Below are 20,111 nucleotides of genomic sequence, written 5' to 3'. Positions count from 1 at the left end.
AGCCTTTGCTCAATACTTTGTTGATGCTCCTTTGGCAGCAATTACAGCCTCAAGTATTTTTTAATATGATGCCGCAAGCTTGGCACACCGATCTTTGGGCAGTTTCGCCCATTCCTCTTTGCAGCACCTCTCAAGCTCCATCAGATTGGATGGTAAGCATCAGTGCACAGCCATTTTCAGATCTTTCAAGAGATGTTCCATTGGATTCAAGTCTGGGCTCTGGCTGGGCCAGTCAAGGACATTCACAGAGTTGTCCTGAAGCCACTCCTTTGATATCTTGGCTGTATGCTTAGTGTCGTTGTCTTGCTGAAAGATGAACTGTTGTCCCAATCAAGAGCGCTCTGGAGCAGGTTCTCATCCAGGATGTGTCTGTACATTGCTGCATTCATCTTTCCCTCTATCCTGAGTAGTCTCTCAGTTCCTGCCACTGAAAAACATCCCCACAGCATGATGCTGCCACCACCATGCTTCACTGTAGGGATGGTATTGGCCTGGTGATGAGCGGTGCCTTATTTCTTCCAAACATAACGCCTGGCATTCACGCCAAAGAGTTCAATCTTTGTCTCATCAGACCAGAGAATTTTGTTTCTCATGGTCTGAGAGTGCATTTTGGCAAACTCCAGGCGGGCTGCCATGTGCTTTTTACTAAGGAGTGGCTTCCGTCTGGCCATTCTACCATACAGGCCTGATTGGTGGATTGCTGCAGAGATGGTTGTCGTTCTGGAAGGTTCTCCTCTCTCCACAGAGGAATGCTGTAGCTCTGACAGAATGACCATCGGGTTCTTGGTCACCTCCCTGACTGGGGCCCTTCTCCCCCGATCGCTCAGTTTAGACAGCCGGCCAACTCTAGGAAGAGTCCTAGTGGTTCCGAAGTCTTCCATTTACGGATGATGGAGGCCACTGTGCTCATTGAGACCTTCAAAGCAGCAGATATTTTTCTGTACCCTTCCCCAGATTTGTGCCTCGAGACAATCCTGTCTCGGAGGTCTACAGACAATTCCTTGGACTTCATGCTTGGTTTGTGCTCTGACATGAACTGTCAAGTGTGGGACCTTATATAGACAGGTATATGCCTTTCAATATCATGTCCAAACAACTGAATTTACCACTGGTAGGCTCTAATTAAGCTGTAGGAACATCTCATGGATGATCAGAGGAAACAGGATGCACCTGAGCTCATTTTTGAGCTTCATGGCAAAAGCTGTGAATACTTATGTACAATTGATTTCTTAGGTTTGTTTTTTTTGTTACAAAAATGTTCAAAAAAGCTCAAAAAAAAAATTTTTACACGTTGTCATTATGGGGTATTGTGTGTAGAATTTTGAGGACGCACTGTAAAAGGGAGAAAATCAGAAACCTTTTCTCCTTAAGGTGGGTACACACCTGAAAGATATATCTGCAGATTGACGCAAAGCCATGGGGGGGCGCGATCAGTGTGATCGCTCCCCCCTTTGGCATAGGAGACTGCTCGGGCTGCTGCTTTAGCAGCCTCGGACAGTCTCTCAGTGCAGCCCAGCACACAGCAGCGTGTGCTGGGCTGCTGTGGATGGGGGAGCTGTGCCAGAGTCGGGTAAGTAGTACCCGCTTGCGGCTTCCCCCCCCCCCTCTCTGCACCCCTGTGTACGGGCGATCGGCCGATCGCCCGTACACACTTGCCAATAGACAGACATGTCTGCAGACATATCTGTTCATTGGCTCTGCAGCACAGCCAATGCGATATGTCTGTGAACGACGTTGTTCAATTGATCCGCCAATATATCGGCCAGTGTGTACCCAGCTTTAGACACCAGCAGCTACGTAACTACCTAAGAATTAGGTAAGGAATGAAATCTCACAGCCAAGTTTTCTTTAATTCGTCTATTTGGGCCAAGTAATGTAGAAAAATAGCACCTTTGTGCGCTACAGTAAAGTAGTGGCTTGCCACCCAGAGATTTTTTTATGATTGAAGGTTTAATTCACTGTTTGGAATTAACATCTTATGACCTGTGTCTAACACCCTATTACCTGTGTCTTACATTCTATGACCACACCACATTCTTTGAAAAGACCAAGGCACTTCACAGAGTCACAAATCCATTGCACAGTTAATCCCTTGCATAGTTATCCTAGAAAATCAAACTTCCTAATATGACACATCATTATAGTATTTGGAGAAGGACTCTTACTCCAATCCAATGAGGTGATGAACAAGGCATTAAGCAGAATGCAGTTTGTAATACCTTGTAGCATATAACAGACAAAATCCCCAAACAGGTCTGTGAAAAAAAAATAATTACAGAGGTGTAAGCAACTAGAATAATGGAGATTGGAACACCAATATATGGTCTTCGAACAAATACCAATGGTGCAGGCAGGTGGTGTCAATCGAATAGTTTAACAGTTTTGTAGTGGCTGCCTCTAGCTGGATAATGCATCATGTCACAAAGCTCTCATCAACTCTAGCTGGTTCAACAAAAATGACAATGACTCCAGTGTGCTCCAATGAACTCCACATTCAACAAATCTCAATCCAGTAGAGCATCTTTGAATTTCTAAGGGATATTCCCAACACCTTGTGCAACAATTTGGCTCTCATGGGGCAAAGTGGGATCCTACTGAGTTCTAGAAAAGTGTACCTTATAATGTGGCCACTGAGTGTGTAATAATATGTGCACACTTAAGTTTTCAACAATTCACGATTTTTTGACTATAAAAAAAAATGCTATTTGACACATTGGTTTGATGTGAAATTGAATTCTTGATTAATCTGTTAATCTGTTTTGCTATTTTATTGAAGCAAGAAATATATTAGGTTGTAGGTGCAGTTATTATTATGATGCGTGTCCTCTACATTGCTTATCATGTTGTTCTCTGCATTGCTTATAATGGTCTATTGATTCATTTGTTTGTAGCTGCATGTTAGAACAGCATATTTTTTTTCTCGTCATATTCTGCTTGATCTTTGCAGGTACCTGAAGAAAACATCAATGGTGTCATTAATGCTCTTCAAGTCAGCCAAGCCGAGAAGCATTAGAGGTCCTCTGGTTGGTGGCTGGCTCCTTTTTATTATCTGTGCAGTATTTCAAGACAAGCTGAAACTCTAGAGGTGCCATGAAGGACAAGAGACACTGAAATGGAGATGAACATGGAAATCTCCACCAAGTTATTTTTGTTTTGTTTTATTCACATATTGGTTTTCTTTTGTTAGTTTCCAAAGTGATCTGTAACCTTCCTGCTAACTTGTTATGGGGGGAGGGGGGGATAAAAAACAAACAAAAACTGAAAGAAAAAAGAAAAGGAAATACATTTTGCATCACAGTTGCAATTAGTTATTACTGAGATGCAGTGAAGCCTTGGCTGTAGATATATAATCTGCACCTTATAGATGTGTAAACGTTTCATTCGGGAGCACCTTTGTGGGAAGTTTTGCAAGCTTAAAAATGAATGAACATCACATAATGGTGAAGTATATTGCACTGTATTCATCTATACTACTTCAAATGACATCAGACTTTCATAAAGATTGTAATACCATTGTACTACATATTTTAGTAGGTCGTGTGCTTCTCATCCTTGCCAGGTCTTGAGAGCAATAGTGTTCCGTCTCCTCCTGCCTTGGACTGGGATTGAAGTTTCTGGGTGGAACTGATGCTTTACACCAGCTGGTCTCACTGCAGTTTCCATGTAGAGATGAAGAGGGAGTGTTGGCAGCTTTGTATAGTTCCATGCACCTTTATTCTGCTTTTACCCCCTTTTTGTTTCTATGCATGGTGAACGGTGGCTTTTTGTAGTGAATATGCTAGCCAAAAGAGCCTTTTTAGAGTTTTTTAATTGTTGAACCATGACCGTGTAAATCATGCAAGCAACATCATTCTTTTGGCCTTGCTTTCAAAGCCACCACTGCAGCAAAACAAGTGCATCTTTGTAACAAAAAAAGTCATGGCTAAGTGATTCATAAACTAATTTCTTTTAATTCTAGAATAAGAAAATAATAATAATATTAAGAATAATTTAGGGGAAAAAAAAAAAAAAAACTGTGTGCCCCGCATGTCTAATGTGGATCCCCACTCATAAATATATTTGTCCTAAATCTTTACTGTCACTGCTACACAACAAACACTAGACCTTTAGTTGACAGTTGTATATTGTGAAAATGCCTGCATTGAATATCTTGCACCATATAGTTAAACAATTCATACTGAATTGTGACTATTATTAATTGTGGTTAAATCAAGTGGGAAATCAAGCTAGTGGAATTCTATTATTTGGTGCAGTTTGCAGGTTTAAAACACTCCACTCATCTCCCCTTAGTGAAGGCAGACAAAATGTATATTATAAGCATGCTGCAACCTAAGTTTCTAACAAGCAGTGGCATAACTAAGATGTACTGTTTTTGGTTTTCAGCACATTAAAGGTGACAAAATGGCTGCCTTTGTTGTGCGGAGGCGACAGGCCACAGTTTTATTGAAAGGTTACCTATCAGATGTGTATGCAATAGCAGTTTGCACTACAACTTTAGAAATTGTTAACAAATATTTTTTTCTTGCCATAAGCTATCATTAATGTTTATCACTCAGAGTACATCAGGGTGATAAGCTGTTAGGTCAAGGTTGGAATTTGGACTAAAACTTCATACTTTGTATTATAGTGTATAATGCATTATTCAACTTCACTGGTTCTAGAAATTTGTTACTGTTCCTGGGCAGCTCACCCCACCATACGTCTCACCTGCACTAATTTCCTTTGCAGTTGTTCTCAACAATCATAGTGATCTAAAATCATTAAGCATTTGCATATTTACAGCTATTTTAACAATATTCTTCTGTTCGACATATCCTTCCAATTCCAGATCTATTTCTTTATTGTTAATAAAGAGGCCTGAATTGTACTTAACCTTTACATTTACAGCATCTGGCAGAAGCGGTAATTACCTCTAAATCATATCAGCTTAATTTAACAGAATGTTTGATAACATGGTGGACCTACATATAATCCTCAACTTATTTTTTTTTTTGCTTTGAGACCTATATTGACAAGACTTCGTGTGTGTGTATGTGTATATAACACCATGTCCAGCACTCCTTATTCCAAATAGTACCGCGCTGTGTGTCTTCACAAAATCATAAGATATACCAGTCACAGGTGTGGCACTCCAGGCATAAACTTCACCACACTTTTATCTGATAAACGCTGTCTAGTGGTGAAGTTTAAGGCCTACAAAAAAAAAACTTTATTCTGCAAGAAATTGTGGAAGGACATTAGTGCGATCACAAGTTAATTACCAAAAAATATACAAACCAAGCGCAATATTTTTTTGGGTTACTTATCGATCTATAAATGTCAACAAAACACAGTAACAGCTGTCAAATAGTCCACACGTATCCTGAGTTTTCCCTCTGAGGCTGGTTATTTTTGATATGTTCCTCCAAGAGAAGAAAAGATACACCATTCAGTGAATGCCCAATAATTCAAGTGGAATCATATATCCCTACTTACATCTAGGATAAGGGTGTCCGTCTTCCCTCTTGTATAGCCCGATGGATTCTCCTGCATACACAGTGCTTCCCTGGCCGCTTGTACCTCAAAAATATTTATACAGAGGAAAATACCATCGTGTAATACCACCAATACTTTATTGATAAATATATAAAGAATACATAAGAATGCCTCCGTACCAGAATGGGCCTTCAGACCAAGGCAGGGTGTAAAAACATATATAGTGGTCCTATAATCCGGATAAGGCACAAGCGGCCAGGGAAGCACTGTTTATGCAGGAGAATACATCGGGCTATATAAGAGGGAAGACGGACACCCTTTTCCTAGATGTAAGTAGGGATATATGATTCCACTTGAATTATTGGGCATTCACTGAATGGTGTATCTTTTCTTCTTTTGGAGGAACATATCAAAAAGAACCAGACTCAGAAGGAAAACTCAGGATACATGTCGACTATTTGACAGCTGTTACTGTGTTTTGTGGACATTTATAGATCGATAAGTACCCCAAAAAAATATTGCGCTTGGTTTGTGTATTTTTCTTGTGATTTGTATATATACAGAGGGGACTGTATTTTTTACTGAGCAGCATTTTTTGTTCATAGGAGTGCAGGATTTAACCTTTTTTTGTTACAAATTAATTACCGACCATCTATCTTAAATGATAAGAGTGAATATAGAATATCTGCATTTGAGACATAAATAAAATGTTTACAAAATTCTTTTCAACCACTAAAACTGTTTACATAAAGGGACTTTAACCTCAAAATATTCTGATCTTAATTTTGCCTAGCACAAGAGAATGCATACACTAGACACACCTTCTCTATTTGTGCAGGATATCAGAATACTGGGGGTTGTGCCTATTACTGTCTTTTTTTTTTCCATGTTACCAATGACGTCTCGTTTCTCCCTAGCCAGTAGTCCACATTACCAAGCTGTGGGTTGTGACTGGATTGTCACACCACTATGAAATTGACTGTAATACATTAGGACAGTGGTTCCCAAATTTTTTCGAATAACGGCGCCCTAGACTGTAAGTAGTTTCTTCACGGCACCCCTGGGCCAAAAGTTTCTTATTGAAAAAATCAACAAAAATTAAATGAAGTAAATTGTTCTTATATGTAACCCTTAGGGTCCGTTATGTGGTGGGTGACAGGGCTGTGCTTCTTTTTGTCCACATTTTTTGATTGGCAGCAGCCAGCACTGGTTTTACCTATCACACAGGACATGGACCACATATTTGGTACTGGACCACCAACCCGAGTCACCCCTGCAAGTGCCCTGAGGCACCAAGTTTGGGAACCACTGCTTTAGGAGGTTATGGAGAGGAGAACAATTGACGATGCCAACTCTATTGAATGGCAAAATCTGCAAGCACCATGGTTGAAACTATATGAAAATCCATAACCAGAATATTATACAATTACAACTGAATATTAGCATTATGGTGCGTACACACTGGGCGATTAAAGTGGACGACTGAACGATAACGATATCGTTATCGTTCAGTCGTCCACTTTATCGTCCATTTTTAACACAAAAAAGATGAACGATGACGACGACGCGCGTTCCCGCGGGTCGTTCGTCATCCTCGTTCATCGGGCTGACATGCAGGCCAACCTGACGACCTCGTCAGGTTGCTGCATGTCAGGGAATGGGTGAGAGAGCCCGGCGCTGAACGATATCGCTAATGATATCGTTCAGCGGCTGTGCTCAATGTCATGAACGACATTGAGCACAGCCTGCCGGGGACACACTAGACGATATCGCTCAGGGAGCATATCGTCTAGTGTGTATGCACCTTAGACATTAAAAAATATATAGGTAGAGTCCCTTTTGATTTTATACAGTTTTGACATCAGTGTATAAGAAACAAGCAGCGAGTCAAATCTTGTTTCATTGTTTCACCATTTCAGTGTAGTACAGGATAGTCACATTTGTAGAGTCCATGTGGCATAGAATTTACAATTAATATCAGTCACTTGTAAGAATGAATCCTTAAAGCTGTTTGGTCACCAACCCTAGATCTTAAATGGTTAGATATTAATTATACCAGTAATTGACACAATTTCCAGGATCCTTTTTTTCCTTTTGCCTAGAATAGAATACAACGAGCTTCAAAAACTGGTTTGTGGGAAAAGTAAAAGTTTGAGTAGAAATTAAAGCAACATTTTTTTAATCGTATTTATCAGAGTTTTGTAATTCATGAAGGATATAATTATATATGCTCTTATTTGGAAGTATTTGTGTAGGTTTTTCACACTTAATGTTATTCTATACATTTTTTTGTTTGAGAGGTGAAACATTCTGAATACATATTGTATATGAGGAGCAATCACAGCCCTGCGCTGCTCATTAGCGTGTCGGTAATTACATAGATGTACAATATATAGGCGGTGTTTATCATTGCCAGCAGTGAAAGAGAACTACCGTCTATCTCCCATTTACTTACCTCCCTGCACTGTACTGACTTTTCTACATTCTTTGCCATACTCAGCTAGCTCGCAAGGAAGTAATGGGGGGGCTACCTTAGAATGTCTGAGCGAGTTTAAGTTAAATATCCAACCATCATCATCTCCTCCCTTTATCATAAACCCCTATTGCTGGGTACACACTGTGCGATGTCGTTCAATCAGTCCACAAACAACAAATCGCATAGTGCATCTGTTTGTGTGTACAGAAGATATGTTGCACTGGCCCTGCAGCACAGCTGATGCGGATACATCCTTCGGATATATTGGTACATCTGGCTGTCTGTATGGTTGACCCGCCAACCAACTCATAGGCTGGCCCTGGAACTGCCGACAGTGACCTCACTACCAGTTCCTGTGGCCAGATATGTCGGGCGGTGTATTGGTAAGTGTGTATGCACAATATCATATTGGGCTTACCTCTTACCAAATCGTTGGATCGGGCAGCCAGCCAATCCATCGCTCAGGTGTGTACCCAGCATACAGTACATGAAGTCAGGATTTCCTCATGCAAATATTATTTTTTGTAAATTACAGATGGTGTATATATACCTATCCAGTGCAATACAATGCGGTTCACTCAAAATTTACTCTGCATAAAATATTTGTACTGAATTTGTTTACACAATGTTTAATGAACATGATTGAAAAAAAAAAAAAAGATGAATATTTTATCAGAGCCAAAGCTAAATCCTGGTCTATATATTGCCTTACAAAGTATTTACAGTATGTGCACAGGACAGATGTCCTCCCTGCTCTGAAAGCATCTTTTGTAATAAAATTGGTTTGTGTATTTGCAGTTTAGCTTCACATATTAATAAATGTTGTTACTTTATGATTTACATTAATCACAATATTTTAAACTGCAAAAAAAAAGCACAAATCTGTGAAACTTTATTTGAACTGAAAATAGTTAAACAAATGAGTCTTCTATGACCAGCATTTTTATGAGGAAATCCTGAAACAATGAGCCATGGGGAGTATTTGAAAGCAATACACTAATTCTACAACAGTAGTATTTTTAAATCTGCTCTTTGTGATACTTAATATGTACCTGTTTGGCTACACATGAAGAAGGCTACCAGCCACTATATCAACAGGTGCTACATCAGAACCAGAATGGCGACACCAAGATTCCGACACTGTTATAATAACTGTGCAGACATTCTAACTTTTAACATGTCGCTTTACCAGAATGTTTAAAGTTATAATGTCCACATGGTTAAAGTGTTTGATGTTGCATTACAACCATGTTGGGATACTGACACTGGCATTCTGGTTTTAACCTAGTGACTGAGTTTGTTCAACCCACTAATAATGTGTACCTGCATACTGGGCCTGATTCAGCAAGGACAGCAATTGCAAAGCTGCACGCAGGCAGCTTGAAATTGCGATCCTTGCAATATGGTAATGCAGCAGGAGGTATCACGCCTCCTGCTGCATTACGTATCCGAGCTGCGTTGTCCAACGCAGCATCGGATATTTTGTGGACCATCGGCAGGCTGCTTGACCCATGGGGTCCCACAGCCGGCTGCCGCAGATTAGAGTAAGAGGCCAGGAAATCTGGCGCCACCCCCTCCCCGCCCACAAATGCCAGCAAACTGTCAATCACTGACAGTCTGCTGGCAGTCTCCATGCAGCCTCGCATACCCGTTCTGCACCTGCGCAGAACGGGTCTGGCACCTGCGCAGATTCCTGAACATCGGGAATCTCGTTCAGCAATGCACTAGCATGCACTGCTGAATCGGGCCCACAGTCCTCCAGTGAGCACTGCTAGCAGAGTGCATGCCTTGAAGTAAGCCCACAATAAAATGTCATATGTGTGGCTCCGCAACATGTCATATGGTGCATTTTCTTGCTCTGCCAAAGACTTGATCTTAGAAAAGTTGGGTAGTGAATTATTAGTATTTGTGCACCAGCAATCAATTTATTCTCATCTAGTGTTGCTGCCTTGAAGGACCATGAAAAAAAGGGATTACTTGAATCTGACAGCAACCATTGTGAGCCTTAATGGAATGAATAGCTTTTATTTTTGTAAACATTGCTCTCAGGCCATTTGTTGATGCAGAATGTTTGGTGTGTGCTTCTTTTTTTTTTTTTATAAAGATGATGCCTTTTTATAGTCCATGTTATTAAACTTGAGCGATAGGCCATCAGCTCTTAATAGAAGAACGATAAGAGTTAATTTCTTCCCACCAGCACTACTGGAATTAAACATTGGCCAAAGTGTCATGTCTCCCAGTAACAGTACATATTAGCAGTCAGGAAGTGACAATCCTGAGGAAAGTATATTTAAGAGATTCTCTAACTAAAGCAAAAATGAATGAAGTCCTGTTAGTCGATAAAATAGTCTAAGCCGTGTGTATCTGGACAGGTCGTAGGTGCATATACTGCTATGTATTATCTACCAGCATTACATACTTAATTTATTTTTGTAGGTGGAAAGCCAGTTTTATTTTTTCATTTTTTTTTTCTGATATCATAGAACAGAAGTTAAAGATGGTTTAATTTGGGAAAAAGGCGTCTTCTAATGACATGCCCTGTTTAAATCGTATAGTACTCTACTTTGTTAGAGCTATATTGGGTCTGTAACAGTATGTTTCTGGGTTTCAGCTGTCTATACATAGTATATATGAGTGCATTCAGTGCCATCTCATCCATGAGTAAAATAGTATAGAAGCTGTGTTGCAGTGGGTGGTTTGCCATGATACTGCTATCAGAAACCCAATAACTGATTTATTGATTAGTTGGGTCTGAACAACCTCTTACTCAATAAGTGTCCATGTTCTCTTGGTGTATTTAAGATAATCAACAAACTTGCAATAGTTTCAGAAGCTTACTAATATTGTACAATTAGATTCTCATAGCAATATGCATCACAGGCTGTTCCAATGGGTAAATTAACCATATTCCTGAGATGCATTGAGGAGAAGGCAAATGCTCAATGGCTCAAGCCGCTTCCACTTGCCAAATCCATTAATAGTGAGCTACTCCTATTTGTCTTGCCATACTGGCTGTAAGTACTACCTACATTAATGGAGTCATAATGAATCAGCTCTTTGGGTGCCTTGCCCATGAGTACCTCAGGGGTACCTATGCTGTAAAACCAGAAAGGGCGACACAATACTGCAGTGTTGTTTGTTTTAGGTTTACATATTATTGTTTTTTGTTTTTTTAAGCTATTGACTGAAATGTGTTATTGTCACCTGCAGTACTGTGAAAGGAGAGATCCAGAATTGAAGCCATGCCGGTATCAGAGAATAGGGAAGGCGCAGAAATAAAAACATAAGAATTTTAAAAAAATGCAGATTAGTGAAACTCTACCATTTGCAGTGACGATGGACTCACTGTTATGGTTTTTGTATTCTTGCTATTAATTTGTCTGTTATAGGTTATAATCTGGGCCAGCACTGAATACAATAGATTCATATGGGCTTCAGAACCAGATTCATAGACGTGCACTTCCCCCTCTGCCAGGTAATGGACAACCCATCCCCCCCCCTCCCCGCGGGACATTACACTACTCACCTGGACTGACCTGGCTGCCCAGTTGATCAGTGTATGTCCCGGTGGGAGGGAAGGATGGAGTAGTCTGACTTGGTGGAGGTGGAAGTGCCCGAAGCATCACCTTCTGTGCTGGCTTCTGCGCTCTTCTATGGCCAGATTAAGAGGGCCTTCCCAATATTTGACTACAGCTGCAATAATTGAAAAGAAGAGGGAAGGATGGAGTCCAAGCAGGAAGGGGGGGTGGTGGCTACACAGCACTGTACAGTCAGTGTCTGCAGCACGAAATAGAGGATGGGAGGAGTAGCTGCAGACAATGTACCAGAGTGTAAGGTAACGGAGTGGGGCACTATACTATCTGTATATATATGTGTATAAGTGTGTGACTGTATGTATGTCTGTGGCATATCTCTAATGGATGTAGGGTATTAAAGAACATGGGTACAGGGTGTGCAGTGTGCCCTTCCCTGGACCCAGGGACCTGTGTGAACCCCACACCCTATATCCATGTTCTTTAATACTTACCTCTCCGTAGTCCTGTGGCAAAGGCGATGCACAAATCCCCGGCAAAATGGCATGACCATGCGCAGTATAAAAATCATCAGGAAAATGGCAACTGCGCTATGTTCCTGGAGACAGTAATCTCACGCCAGCGCCAAAGTCTACTTACATGTGGCAACAACTAGAGAGGAGGGGCCCTGGATGAAGCCTTAACACACGGGCTCCCTCCTCACTTAATAAGCAACTGGTGTATGTATATATGTGTGTGACAGCATGTATGTGACTATGTCTGCATACCCCCAACCATCACGTATTTTTGGAGTCGGTAGGGAACACTCTCGCGTGCTGTGTGCTTGAAGGTGGGCCTGCCCAGAAGCTGGGGAATTGATGTTCGTGACCCAGCGTGAAGTGAAAGGCATGCACACAACAACTCAATCCCTGTGTCCCAAATAGAGTTCTTTAGGGCCCCCCGAGTCTTAAGTGCCCCAGGTCCCCCAACGCCTTAATCCAGCTCTGATGGGCTCCATAGTTCAAGAAATAATATAGCTAAACTAGAAGTTGATCCTGAATGAGAGAACACTTTATCATTAACCAACAAGACGCAATGTTTGATGTGTGAGTAGTTTTGGAGGCATCTTTCTTTATACCATTCTGAGCAGCCTCTTTCACTGTTATTCAACTGACCCTTGCGAGGATTTTCTAAGATATAGCATGTGACTGTACTGATAGCTCAGTTTATGTATGGAAAACTATTTTCCAGTTCTTTTAATAAATGTAAAAGTCAATTTCCAAATAACTTGTCATGATTTTGAAACTTTTAGTGATAATCTTTAGAACAACAACTAGGCTTATTAAATAACACAGTGCGGTGCTTGAACCCATAGAAATTCATACCGGTAAATTTTTAAGGTGTGCTTGACTAGTGTGTTGTGAGCCTAATCTTTTATACAATTGCATGTTCCAACTTTTGAAGTTGGTGAGGCTAGAACAACCTGTAACCAATCAGATGATTGGAATGAGTACTACAGCACACAAGGGGGGGGGGGGGGGAAGCGTGGTCATTTTTGCAAGGGGCAATGTCCTGTCCAGTTGTGTGATTGTAAGGACAGCGTTACAGGGCACTGTTATGATTTGTGGAGGGGAATGGAAGCAAGCCATTGAGTGAGTGAGTGTTTGAGGGTGGTAGGAACCCAACAGTCCTGTAGAGTGACTCCAAGCTCCTGATGCGGGAAGGTTGTGATATCAAACACATCCCTATATGAAGCACAGTTCATAACTACAACTCTTTGTAGTTGTGTTTACTATATTTAAAAATTCAAGTGCTTGGTAGTTATGGGTTTCAGCACATTTGCACACATTGCACTAGGTTATCGAATAAGCCATATCATCTTTCATATAGGAGCCTCTTGTATTTTAACTATATTTTCTTTCATTAATAGGCAACTAAATGTTTACTTATCCATGATCTTATTGCAGTGCGATCTTTTTAACATCTTATGACTATTGAGCATACAGCTAGTGTGCTTGATCATTTCAATTTATGTTGTTTTGCTTGTGTCTGTGTTACTTTTGTGTTTACTACACATATCTGCTGGAAACCCTTTAATAGTATTAGAGATAATTGGTAGCCAATGCTGAAACAGATAACTTGCTGTGCTCATTACAATATGAAAGTTGAGTCAAAATGGCACGTTAACATAAATTTGCTAATCAGTAAGTGTGCACGCTATCTACACTCAGCAGAGGCAGCCATTTTGTGGACTGTACCAATATCCGGAAGAAATCAGCTTATATATTTACTATAGTGACATAAGTGAGTCAACAAGCTCTGGTGACACTAATTTCATGTCTTAGTAAAGTCACTAGGGAATATGTAGGGATAATATGGTTTTAGTCCACAAAATTACTACCTCCACCTTGTGCAATGATTGGATCCACTTTAACTAGAGCTCAAAGAAAGCTTATGCTAATTATGACTGGATAATTGAAGATTTGTGTGTCCTGCATCGCCGGAAACATCAAACTCCATGTAACAGGCTAATATTTTTCTTTGTTTCTGTACATTTCCCAAATATATTTCACACTCCATTTTAAATTGTTACCCTGTAAAAAACTTACTTTGGTGTTAATTTGCACAAGGCACAAGTCATCCAAAGAAAATAAGTATTACTTTTATTATATAAGAAAAGAAAATCTTTTCTCATTACTTTGCTCATTCTCTTAGTATTGGTGCCTTTCTCATACTTCTGTTTTGAAATTGTGTTTTTATTGATTATTATACCATTGGACTTAGTCTCATTGTGTAGAATTTGGGAATGAATAGATAAAAAACAAATTATTTTACTTTATGTTGAATGACCATATTTGTGTGTTGAGTTCTTATTTGTTCACACTATCTGGAACATGTACATCCTACATCGAACACTGTAAAAGTGTAGGTTATAAATATATACATTGAAAACCCTATAACGCTGTCATCACATTACAGTTGTCTAACCAAGACTACCTCTGAGCCCAACAAAACATTAATTTTTGTGTCCACAAACAGGTAACCGTAGCAATATGAGAAAATAAATTGGTACAGGCATCTGTCATTTTCAGCTGATTGCATGCGTCTCATATCAGTAAAGAGGATGTTTTAAAATGATAGCAAAATCTAGTTTGAGGTTTATATTTTTCTCCATCATTAGTAGTTATTGAGCTTTTTTTAAAAACAAACAATAGGGTGGCTACAGAAAGAAAAATAGGGAAAGGGGTACAGTCAGGGGGTAGGATACATGTCATACTCATAATAATTGAGTGATGAACATTACAAAGCATTCAAACATAAACCATAATACATTTCCAATAGATACTGTTTGTACAATGTTAAGGTGTGGAACGGGGGCCCTAGACTGCACACCCTGAAAATATATATAATGGGAGGTGCTACCTGTGGAGACTATTGTTGCAAACATACAAAAAAAGAATTACAGATGCACAACTCCAACATTACTCATTATATATAATAATACATTTTGCAATAGAATTTTGCAAATAATACAAGGTTTTGGCATAATCATGGATATGGGCCTACCCACCGTGCCCAGGTAACCTCTGAGGGTAGGCAGCTGCTCTTATCTAGCCTACACCTTTTTACACTTTACCTTTCATTATTGGAGTGATGCCCTGGGGTGGCTCATCAGGGATGGTTTGGGGGTGTCAAGCGCTCTGGATTTCAACCCCAGTATGTTAGGGACCTACCCTCAGAGGTTACCTGGGCGCAGTGGCTAGGCCCATAACCATAGCCATGATTATGCCAAAACCTCTTTTATTATTTGCAAAATTCTATTGCAAAATGTATTATAGTAATGATGGAGTTGTGCATCTGTAATTCTTTTTTGTATGTTTACAATGTTAAGGTGATAGCCTGTCCTCATAAAACATATATGGGAGATTCATAAAGGTACAGTAGAAGGAGGTTTGGTGAGAGGCAGTATGCCCTAGCTTTATCAGTGGTATATTCATACCGGGAAAAACATTTGCAAAGATGAGAGGAGACTGTCTCCGTCTCAAAATTAAATGTTACATTATTAACGATCTTGTTAGGAGAGAGAGGCAGGGGTCTTCTAATGCTGCACAATTACTGTCCAAGCAGCAATCAGGACATGACCTGGAACACAGCACTACTTCTGGGTCATGAGAGACTGTGTGTTTAAAACTGTGGAAATCAACAGATACACCGTGCTCCATGAGGATTGTATTACTGTGCAGTGACAAAAATGTGTTTATTTTTTGTTGTTTTTTTTACCCCTTCCCCCTTAAACAGTAATGGAATTAGTATTCAACTTCCTCAACTGTACAGGAAATCATTGAGAACAAACACCAAACTGGTTTTCCCCAAAAGCACACAGACACACAGGTGACCCCCTAGTGTGCTTTTCAAAGAAAGTGTTATAAACAAGGCTTGGTTAATCAACATCAACCCCCAACTAGAGCCGGACAGTTACCATTACTTCATATTTCACAGAAGATTGCAATTACTTATACAATAAAATACTAAATAAATAATATAATCCACACATTCAAACATGTGCTTCACCAATTTCACAACTGCACACAGCGCATTGAATATAACATATTAAAATATGAGATATGGTAAGAACTTACCCTTGTTATCTCTATTTCTACGAAGTCCATAGGGTTCCACAGGATACCTTGGGGTATAGGTGATGACGTCAGTCTTCAGGCACGACAGAGTTAAAGTTTTCAGCCTCCCAGGATGCATCTGGGTCCCTCTCCTATACCCCGCTCCCGGGCCAAGGCATCTCAGTTACGTCATAAGCCATAGGCCGGAGGAGGAGAAGAAAGAGAGAGAAGAAAAAAAAAAAATCTGGACACTCACAAGAATCACATTCTCACCATAGGGAGACGGAAAAACCGGTGACCAGAATAAAGCCCATCTGCAGTACAGGTGCGCCAGGGCGGGAGTCCTGTGGAACCCTATGGACTTCGTAAAAATAGAGATAACAAGGGTAAGTTCTTACCATTACTCATATTTTCTACTTCAGGGTCCATAGGGTATCCACAGGATACCTTGGGGATGTCCCAAAGCAGTATCCTTTAAGGGTGGGGACGCTCCTGTGCTGAGAGGAGAATCCGCCGCCTGAAGGAAGCATCCTGAGAGGCAAAGATGTCAAAAGCGTAATACCTCACAAAGGTATTGACAGAAGACTACGTAGCAGCCTTGCAGATCTGAACTGCAGAGGCACCACGTCTAGCTGCAAACGAAGGACCCACAGACCTAGTGGAATGAGCCCTCACCAAGGAGGGAACTGGAAGACCTTCATGAAGATAAGCTTCTGAAATTGCCATACGAATCCAGCCTGCCAAAGTCTACTTTGAAGCAGGCCAACCCTTTTTACGGAAGCCATAGATGACAAACAAGGCGTCCGACTTCCTAAAAGAAGAAGTGCGGTCAACATAAATTCTCAATGCCCGCACAACATCCCAAGTGGCGTCACCCACTGAAAGTCCAGGTGAATTGAAAGCCGGCACAACAATTTCTTCATTGATGTGAAAACTGGATACCACTTCGGGAAGGAATCCCGGACGAGTGCGAAGCACTGCCCTATTCCTATGAAAAATCAGAAAAGGGGGTCTACAAGAGAGAACCCCTAAATCCGAAATCCGTCTGGCCGAGGCAATGGCCAGAAGGAATATGGTTTCAGCTGTAAGCCATTTAAAGTCCACTGAGTCCAGTGGTTCAAACGGCGGTCCCTAGAGAACTCTCAGTACCACAGCCCAATTCCAAGGCGCCACCGGTGGAACTAAAGGTGGCTGAATGCGAAGAACACCTCGCATAAAGGTGTGCACATCAGAGAGCGCAGCAATCCTACGATGAAACCAGACTGACAGGGCAGACACCTGCACTTTCAGAGAAGCCAGGCGAAGCCCATGATCCAGTCCAGCCTGTAGGAAAGCCAACACCCTAGACAGGCGGAACTCCCTAAAGGAATACCCTCTAGGTCTACACCATCGGAAGAAAGTATGCCACACACGATGGTAGATTCTTGCCGAGGAAGGTTTACGAGCTCTTAGTATGGTTTGCACCACGGAGCTAGAAAAACCCTCTGGACCTTAGCATGACCGTTTCAACAGCCACACCGAGTCAGGTCCGGGTGAAGACAAGGACCCTATGACAGCAGATTCGGTCGTAATGGTAACCTCAGAGGAACGTCTACTGACAGACTCTGGAGGTCGGAGAACCAGTGCCGTCTGGGCCACTCGGAAGCTATCAACAGTAGCGTACATCCTTCTTGATTTGAATTTCCGTAATACCCGCGGAAGAAGGGAAAACGGAGGGAAAAGGTAGGCAAACTGGAACGTCTACTAGACGGACAGGGCATACACCAGAGACGCCTTTTCGTCTCATGTTCGAGACCCGTACATCGGCAACTTGTTGTTGTGCCGGGACGCCATGAGGTCTATCTCTGGAAGACCCCACTTGTCCACCAGACTCCGAAAGACGTCCTGGTATAAAGACCACTCTCTCGGTTCCTCCTTGCTGGTTTAAATAGGCCACCGTGGTGGCGTTGTCCGACGGGACCTGCACAGGGTGACCCTGGAGAACCGGCTGTGCCCGCTGGAGAGCTCTTGACACCGCATGGAGCTCCAAAATGTTTATTGGAAGCTCCGCTACCGCCCGAGTCCACCTGCCCTGAAACAAGTGTGGACCCGTGACAGCTCCCCAGCACCGGAGACTGGCGTCCGTTGTTAACAGGACCCAGTTCGCCACCCAGAACGGGCGACCCTTGTTGGGTCGTCTGCAAACACCAGGTTAGAGACAGGCGAACATCCGGAGTGAGCCCCATCGTCTGGGACTTGAGACACTGAGGCAATCCATTCCATCTGGACCGGATCAATAGCAGCAGAGGTTTGGAGTGAAATTGGACGTACTCCACCATGTCGAATACCGACATCATTGAGCCCAATAACCTCTTTGCCAAGTGTATCGACACTCAACGACACTGCAGACAACTGCGCACCCTCAACTACAAAGCAAGGATCTTTTCCTCCGTCACAAAGATCCACTACTGCCTGGAGTCCAATAAGGCCCCGAGGTGCAGGATCCTCTGAGACGGGGTGAGAGTGGACCTCTGCCAGTTTGTCAACCAGCCGTGACGTTGCAGTACCGCAATCGTCAGATCCAGATGGTGTAAAAGAAGCTCTGGAGACCCCGCTATCAACAGGAGGTCGTCCAGATAAGGCAACCGTCGGACTCCCTGCGTCCGCAGGAGAGCCGCCATGACCTTGGTGAATACCCGTGGAGCAGTCACCAGGCCAAAAGGCAGTGCCCGGAACTGGAAATGTTCGTTGCAGATTGCCAATCTGAGGAACTGCTGATGGCGCAAAAGAATAGGGACATGCAGGTAAGCGTCCTGGATGTCCAATGACACCATGTAGTCCCCAGGTTCCAGTGCCAGAATAATGGACCGCAGGGTCTCCATCCGAAACAGAGGCACCCTCAAGGACTTGCTGAGGGCCTTTAGGTTTAGTATTGAACGGTAAGACCCATTGGGTTTCTGCACCAAAAATAGAATGGAATAGAAACCCAGGCCCCTCTGGGAAATTGGAACATGCACTGCGACCAGCACCGGGCGAACTGAAGCAGGCGCCCCCCACTTTGGGGTCCCCCAAAAGGAGGCCTGGACCGTCAGGCCGCAGGTTTGTTATCTGACCTAGGAGCCGGACGTCTGGTACTCCAGACCTGTTTCTTGGGCTTGGACAATTTCTTGGCCCCAGACTGTCGTGGAAAGGACTGTACTTTAGGCCTACCTTGGGCCCTGTGAGGCCAAAAGGACGACCCACCAGCACTAGAAGGAATCGTAGCAGACAGAAGACATGCAGATTTTGCTGCTGCCAACGTAACTACAATTTTGTCCAAATAGTACCTGTCCAGACCTTCTAATCCCTTTTTGGAATCCGCGTCCGCTTTCCAAGAATGCAACCATAAGGTGCGACGAGCAGCCACGGCTGCAGAGGAGATCCTAGAGGTGAGCATACAACTATCTAAGGCCGCTTCATTAATGTAAGTGGCCGAGTCTCGGAGATTGCCCACCAACTCGGTCTGTTCAGCCGAACAGTCAGAGTCCAAAGACGCCTCCAAATTATCCGCCCAGCGCTCCATAGCTCTGGCTACCCAACACACGGCCAGAGCCGGTCTGGATGCTTCCCTGCAAGGGAATAAATGGATTTGAGGCAGATCTCCACCTTGCGGTCAGTGACATCCTTCAAGGATGACATCGAAGGCATAGGCAACGTGGCACTTTTGACTAGGCGTATGACATGTGAATCCACTTGCGTAGGGGATTCCCGCTTAGAAAAATAATTGACCGCAAACGGATAAGCCACGGCTAAGCGTCTCTGGGGCTGAAACCGTTTACCTGGATTTTTCCACGCCTCCTCTAAATGATCCACTAATTGATCAGAAAGAGGGAACACCGTAGCCTCACCCATAATATCCTTAAAAAGGCATATATGAATGTGGCCACCAAAGGATCAATATCCTCAATAACTAAAGCCGAGCGGACCGCTCGAATAAGACCAGGGATATACACCTTGGACTTAGCGTCCGGCTCTTTGGTACGGAGAGGTTCTTGGTCAGATAGATCCAGA

General features: G+C 42.4%; 1 protein-coding gene across 1 annotated transcript in view; it reads left to right on the top strand.

The window, feature by feature from the left end:
• The window catches only part of CASTOR2 (cytosolic arginine sensor for mTORC1 subunit 2), a 205,068-nt gene extending 199,777 nt beyond the window's left edge, over positions 1-5,291 (top strand). Inside the window, exon 9 of the mRNA XM_088445855.1 lies at positions 2,948-5,291. Within this exon, the coding sequence (XP_088301981.1) occupies positions 2,948-3,013 (66 nt within the window). The 3' untranslated portion in view covers positions 3,014-5,291. The remainder of the gene's footprint in view (positions 1-2,947) is intronic.
• Positions 5,292-20,111: the final 14,820 nt, after the last annotated feature.

Source organism: Taudactylus pleione, unplaced genomic scaffold (genome assembly GCF_031769625.1).
Source record: "Taudactylus pleione unplaced genomic scaffold, aTauple2 ptg000391l, whole genome shotgun sequence".
NCBI lineage: Eukaryota > Metazoa > Chordata > Amphibia > Anura > Myobatrachidae > Taudactylus > Taudactylus pleione.
The sequence above is the reverse complement of the archived record's forward strand: the minus strand, read 5'-3'. Positions and strand labels throughout refer to the sequence as shown.